Source organism: Xiphophorus hellerii, chromosome 17 (assembly GCF_003331165.1).
Source record: "Xiphophorus hellerii strain 12219 chromosome 17, Xiphophorus_hellerii-4.1, whole genome shotgun sequence".
NCBI lineage: Eukaryota > Metazoa > Chordata > Actinopteri > Cyprinodontiformes > Poeciliidae > Xiphophorus > Xiphophorus hellerii.
The window spans coordinates 2,051,741-2,070,886 of NC_045688.1; the positions used below are offsets into that span (position 1 = coordinate 2,051,741).

Sequence of the window (19,146 nt, forward strand, 5' to 3'; positions counted from 1 at the left end):
TAGTTATTTCTGAGTTATCTCTGTTTTCAGAACTGAGGTCTAGTACCAGCAGGGACAGAACTGGTTAGGCCCAGTTGGTTCTGATTTCAATGGGAAGTGATGCCTTGATGCTTTTGGGGAAGGAGGCGTCGCACTGCCCGATCGACCAATCAGAAGGTAAGCATCGCATTTCTTCTGTCAGTCAGAGACGAATCATGAAGCTGTTTTCACATCCAAGGCTTTAATTAAATAAGAAATAAAAGGCCTCACATTTAGAGTTTAACACTTTAATTAATGAAGAAATGTTTTCTGACATTAGAGACAACGGAACAAATTATTCCCAAATATTCATCCTGTACGATTCAACTGAAAAACTGACGAGTAAATTAAAGGAGCAACAACCAGTATGTATTGGCATTAACACTACTTGACAATAAAACATTGTAATAATAAAAGTATCAATCTTTACAAAGACTAACCCCAGATCATAATACAGCCTCCACCAGGTTTCTGAGGCTCAGGGTCCAAAATGAGGAAAAGTCAGGAAAATATAACTTAGACCAGCGTTTCCCAATTCCGGTCCTCAGGCCTCCCTGCCCTGCATGTTTTAGGTGTTTCCCTTCTGCTACACACCTGGATTGAATATATGGGTGATCAACAGGTTTCTGCAGCACTTGATGGTCATGCAATCATTTGAATCAGCTGCTCTGGAATAGAGGCACATCTAAAACATGCAGAGCAGGGAGGCCTGAGGACCGGAATTGGGAAACGCTGACTTAGACAACTGAACAGTAATGAGGATGAATCAGGATCTGTGTGATTTCAACACTGATTTTACCGGGTTTTGAAGGTTTTTAGTTTTGTAGTATTTCCTTGTTTCAGTTTTGATTTTCAGTTGATTTGTTAGAAATTGTTTAAACTAAGCAGAGATCTGAATATATTTTGTTCTTATTGATGGACTTTAATATTCAGAAGACTCAGAAACCCATAGTGTGGGAGATAAAGCTGTCAGATGTTTCTGAAGCCAAGTTTCTGTCAATTCACGTTATTTTAACCAGCAGGGGTCGTCTGTGAGCATTCAGAGCAGCTAATTTAACCTTTTTCAAAATCAGTTTTAGTTTAGTTTTTCTCTCCTTCATGTGTGATCGCTCTCCGTTTCTTTCTGCAAGTGGTTTTATTTCTTCTACTTTACAAATGTTTATATAAATATATGTTTTTATTTGAAACTGCAGCTCCTCCAGTTTAACTTTTAAATATTTTACTTAGTTGACCCTCCATGTTTTTATTTTTATTAGGTTGGTTGATCAGTTTCACTTTTAGTTTCAAGTTTTTCTCTTTACCGTAGTAACTAGTCCCTTTGCGCTCCTGCAGTTTATGCCCAGTTTATGCAGTTTATGCAGTTTTAATTATGAACTCACATCCTCCAGGTATAAACTCATAAATTGTGACCCGTTTGTTTTCTTTAAACTTTATTTTGGTCTGAATTCGTCCACGAGGTAATGAGAAGGGCTCAGATTACAGATGGTACCCTCCTTCCTTTATTACGGTAGCCTGTTGGCCCCACCCCGCCTCTGCCTGCTCGCTGATTGGTCAGTCGCGGTCAGCTGACAAAGCAGCAGCGGAAGAGGAGCCGAGAGCAGCAGAGAGGAGGTAAGGAAGTAAACAAAACTAAATATCGCTTTATTTTCAGGTAAACCCGCGGTTCTGGTTCTGACCCTAATATGGTTTGGTGTGGGAAGATGTTAGCTAACAGTTCCAGTACTCTGACCCGTTTTCTGAGCTCTGCTTGGCTCGGTTCTGCGCGAGGGCCCGAGGTGCGCGTCCCCGCATCCATAGACTGGCTCACGGCCGGCGCATGCGCGCTCCCGGCTCAGTCAGCCAGAATTAAACTCAAATCAATTCTTTAATTCATCCGTGATTGATCACAATAATACGCGTAGCCGTCATGACGTCACTACTCGTTGCGTTAAACTCCCAGGACGGGACTTTCCAGGCGGCGTGACGTCACGCCGGGCTGTCCGGTACCTTTTGAACCTGCCTTGTCACCATGGCGACAGGCGGAGATCACGTAACCTGCTCCAGGTTGACGTTGAGCTGATTGAGCTCGCTTCAGTTGTAACACTTAAAGCTGAGCATTGTTCTTATTGTGACCCAGAGCAGCCCGGTCCGGTCCGGTTCACCCTGTGATGGAACATCCTCGCCCGTTCTGAACCTACCTGCTCTGGATCTGGTTCTTCTTCAGGTCACAGGTCGGTTCTGGTTTTCATACAACAACAAAACAATAAGTGTGGAATGTTTCGGTGTCTTAATAAACTAAAATGTCTTCACTGATGGATAATAAGGCAAAAGGCTAAATCAGAGTTTAGGATCATAAAATCTAAACTTTATTTAAATCAGTGAGGGAAACAGATCAAACATTTCATTTCCTCTGGGATCAATAAAGTATTTCTGAATTTGATTGATCAGCCTGGGCTTCTGGAGGTTTCTGGTTCAGGTTAAAAGAAGGAGCCAAACGTTCCCGACGCGGGTCCTGGAGGAAAACCAGGAAGGTTACACAGGAAGTAGACAGAGGTCATATCCTGTTTGATGCCAGGAAACACCCTGAATGCATCCTGATCTCAGAGGTTGATCTGTCAGACTGGTGCTGAGGTCTAACAGGAGGTGGCAACATCAGTGATTTGACTAGACCGTTAACACCTCTTTAAAGGGGCCTGGAGAAAAGCAGTTATTTATTTTATTATTTATCTTTTTTCCTTTTTGAATCAGTTTTTTAACTTTATTTATTCCCAAGGAAGCACATTTTACATAACATTTGGGCTCAACCTCACAAAGAGGACAAGTTGACCTCATGATACAACTCAGCTTCCCTGAGGAAGATTTTCACAGTGAGAGTAAAAATAGAATGTAAAGAAGAAAAACTGAAATAGTTAGAAATGTAGAAGCATATTGTTAAGTAATTATGAGGTGTTTGGTTTCTGAAAATAAAATCAGATCTTTTAGTTTCACCCAACTCTGCCTCTGTCTGAGAGTTAAATGTTATTTCCATTAGTTTGTACTGTGATAACCATTTTCTTGTAATGTTGTTTCTACTTATTAATAAAATAGTCATCAAATATTTGTTTCTTAGGCTTATGCCAGAATACATGAGCTTGATCTGTAAAGGAATGTCCTATTTGGAAATATCTTGTAAGGCACAATTAATCTCTTTCCAGTGGTCTTTGATTATTCAGTCAGTTCATTGTTTGGGAACATAATTGCATTCAAATAGTTTTGAAGTGTTTTGGTGTGCTAACTCCCAGATATTTGAGCTGCTCAGTGTGCCAAGCTAAGGGTTCTGTTAATATTCATTCTGTACCCTGATAATTGACCAAATTGTTTGAATAATTGTAGCAAGATTGGAAGAGAGTAGGATGGCTGTAAATTAATATATCGTCTGCATAACAAGCACATTTGTTCTTCCCTTCAATATTTATTTCATATCCTTGTGTTGTCTTAGCATTTGGGCTAACGGTACTAAGTAAAGTGACGGTGTCTTGACTCTCTTTGTAAAGTGAATCTGTCAGATAAATGTCCATTAGCTTTAGTTCTCGCTGTGGGTTTATTGTTTAATGGCTGTATTGTTTTTATTGTTTCATCATGTCGTCCAAATTTATGTAAAACCCAGAGAAAATTCCAATCAACTGAATCGAATGCCTTTTCCGCATCCGTACTGATTATAATAGCTTCTATTTGTTCTTTAGTGTGTGATCTATAATATGTAATGTTCTTATACTGTGTTTGACGTATGAATCCAGTTTGATGGTTATGGATTCAGGAAGGAAAGGATTCTTCCACTCGTCTGGCCATAGAAGTGAAAAGTTGTTAATCGGTAATTATAACGGTTTGATCCACAGTGCAGTTTATCTTTATGTTGCTGTTGAGCATTTAGGATCCAGTTTAGTTCAGGACCAGAATCAACTCTCAGAAATTCCTAATCAAAAGCTGCTGTAACCGACAGACATGGTTTAATCGACTCGTTGTGTTTTAGTTGTTTCTCTGTGACGTCTAAAGTCATTTTTCATAGAAGGTAGTTCTAGTGAGTTCAGACACTCATCAGCTTGTTCAGGAGTTCCTCCGGAGATTTTTCAACATGAGGTTTTGTAAAATACAGCGGTGTGGACCCGGTCTGTTCTTGTTTTATGTGTCCAGTTCTTCTGGTTCTGTGCGTGTGACTATCTGGGTCGGAACCGGCCCAATCCTGATCCGCCTCCCGTCTCTCCAGGATCCGCCCGCCGTCAGAATGCAGAGCACCACCAACTACCTGTGGCTGATCTCCGACCTCCTGGGTCAGGGCGCCACGGCCAACGTCTACCGAGGACGACACAAGGTACGGCCGGCCGCCGGTCAGAGCCGGTTCTGATGCAACAGAACCCAGTCAGGTGGTTACAGCGGTGTCTCTGTGCAGAAAACGGGCGACCTGTACGCCGTCAAGGTGTTCAACAACCTGAGCTTCCTGCGGCCGCTCGACGTCCAGATGAGAGAGTTTGAGGTTCTGAAGAAGCTGAACCACAAGAACATCGTGAAGCTGTTCGCCGTGGAAGAAGAGGTGGGTCCGTTTCTGTTGAGGGCTGAGGTCCAGATGTAGAAATGTTTCTGACCCGGTTCTGCTGGCAGACCAACGCCCGGCACAAGGTCCTGGTGATGGAGTACTGCCCCTGCGGCAGCCTCTACACCGTCCTGGAGGAGTCCACCAACGCCTACGGCCTCCCCGAGGACGAGTTCCTCATCGTCCTCCACGACGTCGGTAAGGTCAGGACCCGGACCGGGACCACCGGGTACCGCCTCACCTGACCCGGTCTGCTGTGTCCCCCAGTGGCAGGCATGAACCACCTGAGGGAGTACGGCATCGTTCACCGCGACATCAAGCCGGGAAACATCATGAGGGTGATCGGAGAGGACGGGCGCTCCGTTTACAAGCTGACGGACTTCGGTGCCGCCCGCGAGCTGGAAGATGACGAGCAGTTCCAGTCTCTGTATGGCACCGAAGAATACCTGGTGAGACACACACCTGGGGAGAGAACTGTGTGCCGCAGCCTGTACCTAACCTGTCGCAGTGAGTAGCTAATCTGTAGCTAACCTGGTGGCTGTCTGCAGCACCCCGACATGTATGAGCGCGCCGTCCTGCGGAAGGACCATCAGAAGAAGTACGGTGCCACGGTGGACCTGTGGAGCATCGGCGTGACGTTCTACCACGCCGCCACCGGCAGCCTCCCGTTCCGACCGTTCGAAGGACCACGTAGGAACAAGGAAGTGATGTAAGAGCAGGTTTCCACAGCAACCAATCCTAGCAGGTCACAGGTTATCTGATCCCGCCCTCTCCTTCTCAGGTATAAGATCATCACAGAGAAACCGTCAGGAACCATCTCTGGCCACCAGAAGAGCGAGAACGGGAAGATCGAGTGGAGCACCGAGATGCCAGTGTCCTGCAGCCTGTCCAAGTATGGGTCACTCAGATTATTGATCCGGATCAGATTACCAAACACAGCTGGAACAGCTGCAGAAGTCTGTGTGGTCTAGTTAGAGTTCTGTGTCCGTAGAACAAGGATCAGCTGATCCAGAGATGGGTTGTAAAGATTAGGATCACATGTAGCATCTAGTTGGTGCTGCCCCCTGCAGGTCAGGCTGACCCTGGTCTCGCCCTCCAGGGGCCTCCAGAGCCTGCTGACCCCGGTTCTGGCCAACATCCTGGAGGCGGATCAGGAAAAGTGTTGGGGTTTCGACCAGTTCTTCGCTGAGACCAACGACATCCTGCACCGCGCCGTGGTCTACGCCTTCTGTCTGCAGCAGGCCACGCTGCACCACGTCTACATCCACGAGTACAACACGTGAGTCCAGCTACGGTTCTGGTCCAGGATCCGGGCTCCGCGGCCCTGACCCTTCCTCCCACCTCCACAGGGCGGCGCTGTTCCAGGACCTGCTGTTCCGCAGGACCAGCATTCCACTGCATAACCAGGAGCTTCTGTACGAGGGCCGGCGCCTCGTCCTGGAACCCAACCGCCAGGCCAAGACGTTCCCCAAGACCTCCAGGGACAACCCCATCATGGTGGTGAGCCGTGAGGTCGTCGTCACCGTCGGCCTCATCTTCGAAGACCGTAAGACCTGACCTCCGTCTGACCTTCACACTGACCTTCACACTGACTTTCACACTTCATCAGCAGCTTTGTCTCCACAGCGAGTCCACCAAAGGTCCAGCCGCGCTACGACCTGGACCTGGACGCCAGCTACGCTAAGGTACGGCTAGCTCTGCTAAGGTACGGCTGAGGTACGGCTGTTTACGCTAAGATACGCTAAGATACAGCTAGCTATGCTGTATCTTATGCTGGTTACGCTAAGGTACGGCTAGCTACGCTAAGGTACGGCTGGTTAAGCTAAGGTACAGCTGTTTACGCTAAGGTACGACTAGCTATTCTAAGGTACAGCTGGTTACGCTAAGCTACTCTAGAACAAGATACTGCTAGAATAAATTCTAGGACAACCTGCCCTATAAGAACATTCAAGATGTTGATGTGGAACAAAATGAAAATGTGTCTGACCGCTCTGACCCAAAAGGTAATGGTTCACTCACATTGACTCACCTTTGACCTCTCTGACTCCTGCTGTTGTCCTGTAGACTTTTGCTGGAGATGTGGGCCACCTGTGGAAAACCTCCGAGTCTCTGCTGGTTTATCAGGAGCTGGTGAGGAAAGGAGTCAGGGGACTGATGTGAGTGTGACTCCTATGGTGGCCTGGAAGGCCCATGCTGCAGCGTGTGGTGATGTACGGTGGCCTGGAAGGCCTAACTTGCCAGCGCTGTAACGTGTTGATCCCCACAGAGAGCTGATGAGGGAAGACTACAATGAAATTCTGCACAAGAAGTCTGAGGTTTTCCGCCTGTGCAGCATCTGCACGGAGCATCTGGAGAAGGCAAAACACCTGTGAGTCTGACCCGCTGAAATCAGAACCAGAACCGGCTGATCCAGCTCTGTGACTGACTGGAGGCTTGTTCTGTTGCAGGTTGGAGGCTCTGTTGCAGACCAACATGCTGACCTCGGAGTACGAAGACATGGCAGACCTGCACAAGAAGGCCCTCAAGGTGAGTCCTCTGGCTTCCAAACGAAATATTTAACCTATTAACTCAACTAAATATGTAGAATTACTAAGAAACCTGGTGTGGCAAGAGAAGCGTTTAGTGGTTTTCATCAGTAGTTCCATGCATTGGACCTTTAAGGGAAAAATCTGATTAAAATGTGTGAATTACTGTAGTTTTGCTCTGAATGTTCTGGACTGAACTCAGAATCTGTCACAGTGGTTTATAAACGAGTCATTTATTCCATATGCATGGACAGTTTGCACCATTTGTTGTGGATCAGTTGTGGAAAAAATGTAAAGAAAGTTAAATTAACTCAAAGAATGCAGTTTTCTGAACTGTTTTATTAGTGAAAAACTGAAAAATATCTACAACATCTCAGACCTGAACACATAGTTCTGCTTCCCAGAGGGAAATCTCTGGGTTCTGATTGGTCGGCTGCAGCTGCCGGTCCATTCAGGTGGTTCTGTGTACGCTGTCGGGTTTCTGGTTCTGATTGAGAATGTCTCTGCAGATCTCGGGTTCTCTGGATCCCATCGAGAGAACAACGCAGGACATCAAGAGCAAGTTCCTGCCTCTAGCGATTCTGACCGACACCTGGACCCTGCAGGTCGGGACGCACCCCGAGGACAGGAAGTAAGGCTGGAGGGGGCAGGGAGGGGGCAGGGAGGGGGCAGGGAGGGGCAAAGAAGGGACTGGGGTTTTTAATGACGCCGTTGTGTTTCTGTCTGCAGCGTTGAGAAAATCAAGGTCCTGCTGGACGCCATCACTGCCATCTACCAGCAATTCAAGAAGGACAAAGCAGAACGACGTAAGACCCGCTTCCCTCCACAGCAGGACGGGACAACCTGGAGGTCACCGCTGACCTCTGAGGTCACCGCTGACCCCTCACCTCCTCTGTGTTTTCAGGTCTTCCATACAATGAGGAGCAGATCCACAAGTTTGATAAGTAAGTAATGAAACATGAAGGAACCAGGAAACATCTCTGGTTCTGTTCTGACCTGGCCCGAATCGGCCCGGTTCTACAGAACAACCAGAGAAATCTGACAGAGCATTAAATATTCATTTGATTTGTATTTAATCTGATGAGTGGGTCTGGTTCTGACTAGTTCTGGTTCTGGCCCGGTTCCTCCAACAGGCAGAAGTTGGTGATCCATGCTGGCAAAGCTCGCTCTCTGTTCACCGACGAGTGCGCCATGAAGTACCGACTCTTCATATCCAAGAGCGAGGAGTGGATGAGGTACGGTTCTAGTCCCCTGGTCCTGGTCCTGGTTCCGGTCCGGTGACCCGGTTCTCCCTCTGCCCGCAGGAAGGTCCACCATATTCGGAAGCAGCTGCTCGGTTTGACCGGTCAGCTGATCGGCGTGGAGAAGGAGGTGACCATGCTGCTGGACCGGGCCGTCAAGGTGAACCCCGACCCGGAACCGTCCCTCCTCCTCGTCCTCTGGTTGCCATGGTAACCTGAGGCTGAGACGCCTCCTCTCTCTCTGGTTGCCATGGTAACCATCTGAGCCTGTGTTGGTTGCAGCTGCAGGAACAGCTTCCCCAGAAGATTGTGGTTCCGAATGCGATGAAGGCCCAGGAGTACCTCAGCCCCAACACGTTGGTGGAGATGACGCTGGGGTAAGCCCGTCGGACCGCCGACCCACTCCAGAACCGGGTCGATCCGGTAACCTGCTGCTGTTCTTCTTCCTCAGGATGAAGAAGCTGAAGGAGGAGATGGAGGGAGTCATGAAGGAGCTGGCGGAGAACAACCATTTCCTGGAGAGGTCCGCTTCCCCCTGCGTTACTGGTTCTGTTTGGGTCAGAACCGGATCAGGACCAGACCTCTGAATGCCACCCTGTGCTCAGGTTCTGGTCGTTTCTGATCCGTGTGTGGGCCAGGTTAATCTGAGTTCTGGTTCTCCTGCAGGTTTGGGTCTCTGACCCTGGACGGAGGGCTGAGAGGCTGACCCGGTCCGCGGCGCCGTGTACATACGCTCTGTAAATACTGTCTGACTCTGACGGGTCCCCGGACCCGACCTGCTGGGGAACCATACATCAGAACCGCTCTGTTTTACCCAGAACCTTCCATCTCCAACTCCATTTCTCCGAAACACAGAGCCGGGCCAGAACTTCCAGCAGAACCTCCCGTTGCACACCGAGGGCCGGATCTTTAGCTGAATGCTTGTTCAAAAATAAGACGGAACAACGTTTGAGTCGTGGTGTTTTCCTTTGAATGCTGTCAGACACATCACATCAATATAATCTGCATCACAGCATTATGCTGCCATAACCTGATGGGATTATTACTGAGATCCTGCAGCTCAGAGTTGGCATTACTGGAGGATATTAGTCATCTAGTTTTTATTATTTCTATTTTATTTTTAATGTTCTAAATATGTTGACAATGTTTCATTATCACAGTGACAGCAGACCCCAAACTGCTAAATACAGACACAGAAACAGCAGCAGTCTGGTTCAGGTTTAATAAAGCTCCAGCTGATAAATCGATATGTTTGCATATCCCCCTCCTTTCTGAAGATCAGCATATTTCTGTATATTCATGAAGGCAAAAACGTGAAATTAAGCAGCAATAATTTGGGTATTTAGCCTGACGAGACAAAAATTAACATTCTCTTCGTTATTCATTAATTTACAAATGTCACTGTTTCAAGCTAACTATAGAAATTGGAGCTAAATATTTAGATAACTACTATTTATAATTATCTCTGAGTATTTAGCATCGTTAGCTGACAGCTGGGTAAATATCTTGTTTATTTAGTTTATCGCTAGCTCACTATCTAGTCTACAAACTTCGCTAGTTCAGAACTAAATATTTAGCTAATATGCTAATTTCCTTGCCGATAGGCGGAAGTTGACTATCAAAATAAAAGTTGGACATTGAGTACTTTAATATAAACTGCTGGTGAGATAGAAATGCCGATGCGTTGCTGTTGCTGTTGCCGTGTTGCCTTTAAAACCACTCAACCTTTGTTCGACATGTTCTGGAGAAGAAACGATCATAAACAGGTAACATAAATCGATTAGAAGAGTGCAGTTGATAGTTTATTTTGGCAGTCTACTTCCATTTATCTGCCGGTGAATTAGCATATTGGCTAAATAATTAGCTAGGGGCAAAATTTGTGTCAGATTAAATATTTAGCTTTACAACTGATCTTCATAAATATATGATTATTATGATTTTTTATTATTATTATTTTGCTCTGACAGGTTAAATAACCCAAATTGTTGCTGTTAGTTTTTGACCAACAAACTGCGCAGCCCTGGTCTGTAGATCAGCTCTGCAGCTTTTACACATCAGGCCCTGGATCAGATCTGCTCGGTTTTATTTCATTTTTCCGGAACTAACCCCGACTGTTTCCCAGACTCACAGGTGCTAAACAGTAAACCCAGTTTACATGACGGTTCTGTTAAAGACCAAAGCACTCATCGACCCACATAATTCAGCTGAATAAATCGCCAAGAACGTTCTGGATCAGATAAAGTTCCCCAGGATGTTTGGGAAGTAATTTGGATCATTTTGGTGAAAGCTTTAATTGTTCAGAAAAACATTAGAATAAACCCAGTTCAATGTCCAATCAGCTTTCTTTGCTTCTTTTCTTATCAGTAATCCTCGTTACTTTCCTGGTTCCGCTTAATACAGAAATAAAGTGAAAGCAGAGCCAGAACCTGAGTGACGTTGGCTCCCCACCGTCTTCAAATCAGACAAAATTAGTATCAAACACTTGTGCAACGTTTGTGCAGCAAGAAGTTTCCTTTGTGCTGCTCACATCATTTTAAAGACACTAAGAAATGCTTCTAGAGGTCATGAAAGGTCAACCAGCCCCCCTGCTTCCCCCACACTTCAAATCAGGCAGAATATCTGATTCTGCCTGAATCGGCTGGTTCCCCCTCCCCCTTTTTACAAACAAAGTTTAAAATGGCCTTTAAACTTTTATTAATATCTTCACAGACAAAGCAGCACAAACTAAAAGTTTAACAAACGGAGCACAAACGTTTTACATCTACCTTGTCTGATTTGGGGGAGGGGGGGAGGTTGGGTGGGCGCGGGCGTGCAACTGGGCGCCAGGTTCTGTTTTTCCAGAACTTTGTGCTCCAGGCCAGATTTTGACCAGGTTCTGATCCAACTCTGACCTGGTTCTGACTCTTTTAGAAACCTCTAACAAAACTTTGTATGTGGTTCCGAGTCCTCTGACCGATCCGAACCAGCCTCCTGTAACACTTGGTTCTGGATGGCTGAAGGCAGGCCGGGCCAACAGCGCCCCCTGCCGGACTGGCTGTTCTCTGGCGTCCAGCAGGGGGCGCCGACGTGCTGCCAGCCTGCCAAATGTTTATTCCTGCTTTTGATGACGATAAATGGGTTAATTCACATATTCACATGTTTCTGTTTCTTCTTCACTCTGATTGGTCCTCTCGGTGCCGCTCGGCTCACAGGTCCAATCGGTTCTGATCACCAGTTTCATTTGGTTTGTACTCTGCTGTGCTCTGAAACATTTTCTGGAATCTGAACCAGATTTGATTTTTCCTCCGCTGTCAGAACGTTCTGGAGGTTTTGGTTCCTTTTTCTCGTCCTGGTTCTAATCTGTTCGTTCAGGGAGCCTTTGTTTTGCTCCTTTCCACTCCGCTGCTGGTTTCCTATGGCAACAGGCTTGTGCTGCGGTCGTCATGGCAACTAGCTGAGACCACAGCCAATCAGAGCAGGCGGTCGTCTCCTTTTATAGAGCCACATAGAGGCTGCAGGTCCAGGCAGCCCAAGGTTAAAGGTCAGAGCTATCAGTGTGAACAGCGCCCTCTATAGCAGCGGCTGCATCATGCTGTGGGTTGAACCGGATCTGAGCCTGTTCATGAAATTCTGCCTCAGTCTGGAGAATTTCACCGAGATCCAGCCGGAGGTCCATGCAGGTCAGAACCTGACCTGTTCTGCTGCTGCAGAACAGGTCAGGTTCTAGTTTCTAGATGAGGTCAACCAATCAGAGCCCAGAAAAGATAAAGATGAGGCCTCTTCATCACCAGGAGTGATGCATCTGTCTTCATGAGAGCATCTTTGATCCTGATGAAGATGAAGCTGATGAAGCTCTTCCTCTGCTGCTGGGTCCCTCTAATGCCTCGGTTCCGGTTCTCCTTCGGATCTCGGTTTCATCTCCATGAACCGGCCAGGTTCTAAGGTACGGAACAGCGCCCCCTGCTGGTCTGGATCCTGCAGGTGGGTCGGACTTCCGGGTCCGTTTAGCTCACCTGGCTCAGAGTCGAACCCTGACTTCATTCACTCAGGTAAAAAGCATCAATTTCTTCTGCTTGGGAACTGGTTCTGGTTCTGGTTGTGTCTTGTGCTCTACGGTTGGGCTCAGAACCAGAACCTCCATCTGGACCGGTCTGTTCTTGAGGTCCAGATTGTATAATATTGTGGAAATAGCAGATTATTTATTTTTATCTTCAGATTATTGCTGACTGAATCTTCGGACTTTCTAACAGAACCTTGGATGTTGTTTTACATGTTAAAGAACTATGAACACGAACTCATTCAGTTCAAATGTAATTTTAAAGGGACAGTGCTCAATAATAAATATAATTTAAGTTAACCTGAGCTAGCTAAAGGAAGCTAGTTTTCGATTATAGTCCATTTAGCAGTTGTTCTATAAAAATTAACAAAATTAAAATAGCGCTTCATTAACAATTACATGACAAGAAATCATGAGAAAAGCAGAACCATTTCTGGGTCCTAATGGAGATGTTCTTCACCTGTTTTAAGCCTGTTCCTTAAAGGTGTGTCTTCTTTTGTTACTTTTGTTTCTTTCATGACTTTTATGAAATCTGATTAATAAATGAACGGAACATTTTCCTTATCCTCCCCCCCCTTGTTTTCCCGCCCCGGGCCCCAGAAAGCGCTCGGCCCGCCCTGCTGCGCCTCCTCTTCATCGTCAGCTTCATCCTGAAGACGGACAGCCATGATGTCTGCCGCCTCCTCTTCCTCCTGCTGCTGAAAACCCCGGGGTGAAGCTCCTCTTCCTCCCGCTGGTCCGGATTCTGTAGCGGATTCGGAACCCGCCGCACCGCTGGTTCGGTTCCGTCTAGCAGCAGCAGATGTTCGGCCGCCTCGCTGACGCTGCGACACGGTTTGTTTACGTGTGAAGAGGATGAAGATCCGGAGGTCCAGGAGGAAGAACGATGACAGGAAGCTCCAGTGATGCCGAACATGTAAGATTCGGTTCGGTTCGGTCTTAATGGTTTGGGTTTAGAAACATGTGCGCTTGTGACGGTGGCGCCAGTATTTTTCCACGAGTCCAGGTTGGACGTGAAGGCGGTGATGAAGATGGAGGCTGAGTTTAAGGAGGAAGGTTTGCTGGTTTCGTTCATGATGCATCCAGATTCTGGAGAGTCTGGGTCTCAATCAGAACCGGACCTGAATATTTACTGGACCAAACAAAATAATTTCTGTCCTGATCTCAATTTATGACTTCATTTTCTTATTTTTAAAGAGTTTAAAACATATTTTTATGAGTCTGAATGTTTTCCTTTCATTTGGGAGAAAATCAATAAGTTTGATTGATTTTGTTGTTTTGCTGCTGTGATCAGAACTCTGTCATTCTGCTCTGAATTGATTCTTATTTGATTGGTTTGTGTTTTTGTGCATATTTCCTCTGGATCTGAGGCAGGTCCAGGATTTCTTTAGCCAGAAAATCTTAACCACGATTTAATTCGGGAGCTTTAAGCTCAGAGGGAATCCGTCCAGAAAAGTGTTTTCTAACAAGAAGACGATCCGGATCGGCGTTTGGATTTCCGGTTCCGACCCGTTTGGCTCGCTGTAACAGGTTACTAACGAGTAAATCCAGCCGTGCCAACAGGTCGGCGTCTGTAAACACAGTTTTCTCTCATGGGTCCCTCCCAGCGCTAATGGGTTCCCCCAGAGGAGCCGCAGGTCCCTGCAGAGTCCTAACTGGTCCCAGTGAGGGACTGGAAATCAGGAGCAATGAAATCTGTGGCTGTTATGAGGAGGAGGTGTTTGGTAACCAGTGACCTGATTAACTCAACCACCGACTGATGGAGGAACACATCCTGCTCCAGCCTGCTTATGGATCAATCTAGTAAAACCAACATGGCCGTCATTTTCTTATCTTTCTAATGCATCCACCCAGTTAAAACACCAACCTGTCAATGAATGCAACCAGTCTACCCAGGATAAAAAACCATCAACCAAACCATTCAGCAGTCAGTAAGTCAACCTAACTAGCAACTCCTCCCCATTCTACTCTTGGTCTGTTCACCGACCAGCAGGGGGAAACCTTACTAGCCCCGCAAATTACAATGCAGTCTTATTTACCAACTGAACTGGCCAAAGAACCAAACTACTAACTAGCATTACATTAAAATCTTTTGACCAATTAAACAATGAGAAGGCTGGAAGGGAGCGGGCTTTTCCATGGAGATGAAACTCACCCAACAACTTCCTCTACCTAGCAACCCGTTACCCTTACCAACATCCAACCACTGGCCAGTCTGTTAACTTGTTTGGTTACTGACTGATCATCCAATCTAGAGCCAACTCTGAGTTTTACTAACCTTCCATGTTTAGGTTCTTGCCTACCTCAGCAGGTCCGGTACCTCTGATGGTACTGGACCTGCTTTATAAATAAGTTCCAGAAGGTTGTTCTCTCAGCTCTGTCTGTCTAGTGACTGTCTGTTTCTGTCTCCACAGCTCATCTGTGACGCTGCGATATAGAAATGGTGTATGCTCAGTCCACAAACAGAGTTGGTGTGAATCCCTCCTTCTACTCCCCGTTCTTCAAGAATCAGATGTCATTTAACTTCTCCAAGAAAGAGAACTTCACTGTGCTGGCTGCCTTGCCCACCTCTGCGCTCTACAGCCTCGAGGGCTCGACCCCCAGGCAGCCCAACGCCACCGCCGCCTTCGGTGACCTGTCCTCAGGGGAGGTCGCTATCCTGGGCCTGGTGTTCGGCTTCCTCTGGCTGGTCTCCATCCTGGGAAATGCCCTCGTTTGCCTGGTCATCCACAGGAGCCGGCGGACTCAGTCCACTACCAACTACTTTGTGGTGTCCATGGCGTGTGCAGACCTGCTCATGAGCCTGGGCTGGGCTCCGTTTGTCCTTCTGCAGGTGACTGCAGGACAATGGCCTCTAAGCGCTGCTGCCTGCAAGGTTGTTCGTTACCTGCAGCACCTGTGCCCCGGCGTCCAGGTTTATGTCCTGCTGTCCATCTCTGTGGACCGCTTCTACACCATCGTCTATCCGCTCAGCTTCAAGGTGTCCAGAGAAAAGGCCAAGAAGATGATTCTGGCCTCATGGTTGTTTGATGCAGCCTTTATCGCCCCTTGTTTTTTCTTTTATGGCTCTGCAGACAGTCATTGTGACTTTTTCCTCCCCAGCAGTTGGGGCAGTATCACCTACGCTGCATTTCACCTTCTGGTCGGCTTTCTGGTCCCAGTTGGACTCATCATTTCCTTCTACCAGCGGGTGGTTCGCTACATTTGGAGGATCGGAGCTGACGGCCATACGGTGCGTCGGACCATGAACATCGTCCCGCGGACTAAAGTTAAGACCATCAAGATGTTCCTCATGCTGAACTCAGTTTTCTTCCTCACCTGGACGCCCTTCTACGTGGCCCAGCTGTGGCACCCTGAGGAGGCCGACACCCCCGGCAGGCAGGAGCTGCTGTTCTTCACAACAATCGCTTGGATCTGCTTCAGCTCCACGGCCTCCAAACCCACCCTGTACTCCGTCTACAATGCCAACTTCAGGCGCGGCATGCGGGAGACCTTCTGTATGTCATCCATGAAGTGCTACCGCAGCAACGCTTACACCATCACTGCCAGCTCCCGGATGGCCAAGAAAAACTACGTTGGGGTGGTGGAAATCCCGGTCCAAGCTAAGACCATCACCAAGGACTCGGTGTACAATGCGTTTGACCGGGAGGCGAAGGAGAAGAAGGTAGCCTGGCCCACCAACACCAACCCGCCCAACACTTTCGTTTGAGCGACTGAGTCAACGCCACGGTTATTGGGCGCCGTTTGTCAAGTTACACAGTAAAAAATTACCAACAATAATTTGGGTTATTTAGCCTGACATAGAGGACAAAATGTGCAAGCCAAGCATTTAGATAGCAAGCTAAATATTTTGCTTGCTATCCAAATACTTGCTACTTAAATATTTCGGTTGTAACCAAATATTTAGCTAATATTACTATAAGATGTTTAGTTATATTTAATTTGAAATAAATATTTGATTTGGAGGTACTATCCAGGTTAAATGTTTATTTTGCTAACTAAATATTGAGTTACAACCTAAATATTTAGTTAGTTTAGCTAACTAAATATTTAGCTAAACATTTGTTCTCTAAATACTTAATTTGAAAGCTAAATATTTAGCTTGTAAACAAAATATGTAATTAAACATTGAAGTTGGAACCCTGGCATTTATACATATATGAATAACTTGAAGATATGACTTTAAAAAAACAAACAGCCACATTTTTTTCGTTGAGAGGCTAAATAAACCAAATGATTTGCGTTGATGTCTTCCTGTGTGACCGAACACTGAGACTCCCAGATTGTTTGTTGGTTTAAAGGGCTTCTTTCTGATTGGACCGCGCTCCTGGCAGCCATGTTTCCTACGTCACGCCTCATGTTTTCATGTTGCTTCATGAGCGCAGCCAGTAATCAACATCAACAGCTACTTGTGTGATTTGTGAGCTAGAAACTAACGTTAGTAAAAACTGACGTAGCGCTGACATCATGTGTTGCTTCAAGAGATGCTAGCAGAACCGTGAAGCTGGTTCTGATTACCTCACCAACTCGACCGAAGCCGAAGAGTTAACTGGCTGTAGTGTAGGTGGCGCTGGAGGCTGTCTTTAGCTGTTACCACTCAGAACCGGAACCAGAATCAGAGGGAACCCAGTTCTGGTAAATGATGTAAAAATGAAATAAAGGAAGCCGAGAATTTTCATCAGAATCATGATTCTGGTTTATTTGCTTTGACAAATTGAAGTTCTGTAAAAGCTACAAAGGTTCTTCAGAACTCACAAAGTGCGTCTGCTACAATAAAGAAAGTGCACAACATTCAGGAAGGATTACGACCAGAACCAGAACAGAAAATCTGGGATTCCTCGGGAAATGGGTTCTGGATCTGCTGATTTAGACAGAATCACCTGAAAATGAAGCAAAAAACGGATCCAAGACTGGATTAGTCAGATCCAGAACCGGCCGATCCAGAGCACAAACGTTTAGCGAGACGATCAAACTTTAACGTATTTTTCTCAGGAGCTGAAAGCCGAGCGGATCATGTGACCTTGAAACAGCCAGGTAACCGCTCAGAGTGTCGCCTGAACAGGTGGGAGGCTGGAAGCGGGGAGAAGACAAGATGGCCGACCTCAGCAACGTGAGGAGAGATCAGAGCAGATGGCGCGGTCCCCGGAATCTGGGTTTTATCCGGGCGGTCTCCGGGTTGTTTGCGGTCATGGAGTCTGTAGCTGACATGGCGGCCTAGCTCTGGACGGCGCCGGCGCTGCTGTTCTTGCTGTTCTTGGCCGCCTTGGTGCCGGCGCTGCTCTGAGGAATCTTCTGCTCGTCTCCGGTCAGCAGAGCTTTGATCTCCGACGGGATCTTGCCCTGATCCATGGCCGAGCACCACTGCTTGTACTGCAGGGAGAGAGGCAGGTGAGACCGAGCCGCACCAGAACCACAGCAACAGGGTTCTGATAATGAACTGGTTCTGATTAAATGAGTCCAATTCAAATGGCTGAATTCACTGGGAAACTTTGGTGTTTTAGGTGATGGATGGATGAACGAACCCAGGTTTAACTAGAACCAGTCAGAACCTAGTGTCTTGGTTCTGATCGGTCCAGATTCAGTGAGTAGAACCGTAACAGGAAGCGAAGCTCTTCCGGTTCTGTCCCTTGCAGAACCGGAAGTGTCCCGCAGCAGCTCACCATCTCCAGCTCCTCCCGCAGCGCGCAGATGGCCCTCTCCTTACTGGAAACCAGTTCCTCCAGGTACTGGTAGCGCAGCTTCTTCCGGGCCCGGCACTCCCTGGCGCTCTGCCGGCTCCGCTCCAGCTTGGCCTTCAGGTCGATCTTAGCCGGCTTCCGGCCGCGTTTCCCGGGCTTCTTCACTTTTCCAGCCACCATCTGGGGGGACAGGACGGAACCAGAGGACGGGTTCAGGAATGGGTCTGTAGTTATGGAGCTAAATCCAGTATAAGATACAGAACCAGAACTTTAATGGTTTTCACCTGTTGGACCTTTGAAATTTGCTTTACTTCCGGTTCTTATTTTGATTTTCAGAATAAAACCCGATTCATGTTACAGAACAGTAAAATGTATTCACACCCTTCCAGGTGCTTTGCGGTCCAAAAGAACTCTATCTCAGAACCCCTGACCCAGAAAAAACAAAACCTGCTCAGAGTTCAGAACCGACTCCAGACCTCCATTCTGAACCGCACTGAGCATGCGCACACCCCTGATTACCTACTAATGGACCTGCAGAACCTTCCAGAACTAGCAACGCGGCATCAGAACCAAAGCCCAGCCTCTGTCTGTACCGAAGTGGTGGAACCACTAGCTATGTTCACAGTACAGGAGATCGATTCTGTTTCAGCAGAACCGATCCGGAGACAGAATCCTGACCAATCAGAACCGAACCTTTGTACCGGGTTTACGGTACAAAGGTTCTGTTCCGGGGTTCGGTGGGTTCTAACCGAGTTCGGTGGGCTAATCCAGTTGATTTTGGACGAGCCCGGTTCGATAGGGTGACTCATTACCTTGTTATCGTCCATTTCGATCCAAAGCGAAACAAAGACCCGGGATCGGAGTCCGAACCCAGCCCGAGCAGCAGAACAGCAGCCGGTTCGGCTGACCGAGCTCAGGAATTGCTTTTAGTGTCGAACCCAACTGATCCAGCTAAAGATGGAAAATGGTTCCGTTTGATCCAGATCAGGAAAGTTTCTGATTTGTTTACATCTTCGCTTCCTGCCGATCTTCTTCTTCTTTTTCTTCTTCTTCTTTTTCTTCTCCTCCTGTGGATCGCTCGCTGCAGCCTGCAGCGCACCGC

At 47.1% G+C, this 19,146-nt stretch overlaps 3 protein-coding genes across 5 annotated transcripts; 2 read left to right on the forward strand and 1 right to left on the reverse strand.

The window, feature by feature from the left end:
* Positions 1-1,510: 1,510 nt before the first annotated feature.
* Positions 1,511-10,665, forward strand: tbk1 (TANK-binding kinase 1). Of its 2 annotated transcripts, none has more exons than XM_032590145.1 (21): positions 1,511-1,629; positions 4,241-4,345; positions 4,424-4,564; positions 4,633-4,762; positions 4,832-5,013; positions 5,113-5,273; positions 5,346-5,456; positions 5,664-5,843; positions 5,914-6,110; positions 6,191-6,249; positions 6,629-6,720; positions 6,831-6,932; positions 7,012-7,090; positions 7,599-7,720; positions 7,819-7,895; positions 7,994-8,033; positions 8,223-8,324; positions 8,394-8,490; positions 8,613-8,707; positions 8,782-8,853; positions 8,997-10,665. In XM_032590145.1, exons 2-21 carry the CDS (start codon positions 4,259-4,261, stop codon positions 9,034-9,036), a joined length of 2,166 nt encoding a protein of 721 aa, XP_032446036.1. In that variant the 5' UTR covers positions 1,511-1,629; positions 4,241-4,258; the 3' UTR covers positions 9,037-10,665. The 2 variants fall into 2 exon arrangements, with proteins under 2 accessions (XP_032446036.1, XP_032446037.1); XM_032590146.1 differs by lacking the exon at positions 1,511-1,629 and adding an exon at positions 2,127-2,228.
* Positions 10,666-11,151: 486 nt separating this feature from the next.
* gpr19 (G protein-coupled receptor 19) lies at positions 11,152-17,044 on the forward strand. Of its 2 annotated transcripts, XM_032590150.1 has the most exons (3): positions 11,152-12,358; positions 12,967-13,282; positions 14,781-17,044. In XM_032590150.1, exon 3 carries the CDS (start codon positions 14,807-14,809, stop codon positions 16,073-16,075), a length of 1,269 nt encoding a protein of 422 aa, XP_032446041.1. In that variant the 5' UTR covers positions 11,152-12,358; positions 12,967-13,282; positions 14,781-14,806; the 3' UTR covers positions 16,076-17,044. The 2 variants fall into 2 exon arrangements, with proteins under 2 accessions (XP_032446041.1, XP_032446040.1); XM_032590149.1 differs by having other exon boundaries at positions 11,152-13,282.
* Positions 17,039-19,114, reverse strand: crebl2 (cAMP responsive element binding protein-like 2). Its single transcript, XM_032590152.1, has 3 exons — positions 18,857-19,114; positions 18,027-18,224; positions 17,039-17,736 (listed from the first exon to the last, which is right to left on the reverse strand). The coding sequence occupies exons 1-3, from the start codon at positions 18,869-18,871 to the stop codon at positions 17,581-17,583; spliced, it is 369 nt and encodes a 122-aa protein (XP_032446043.1). The 5' UTR covers positions 18,872-19,114; the 3' UTR covers positions 17,039-17,580.
* Positions 19,115-19,146: the final 32 nt, after the last annotated feature.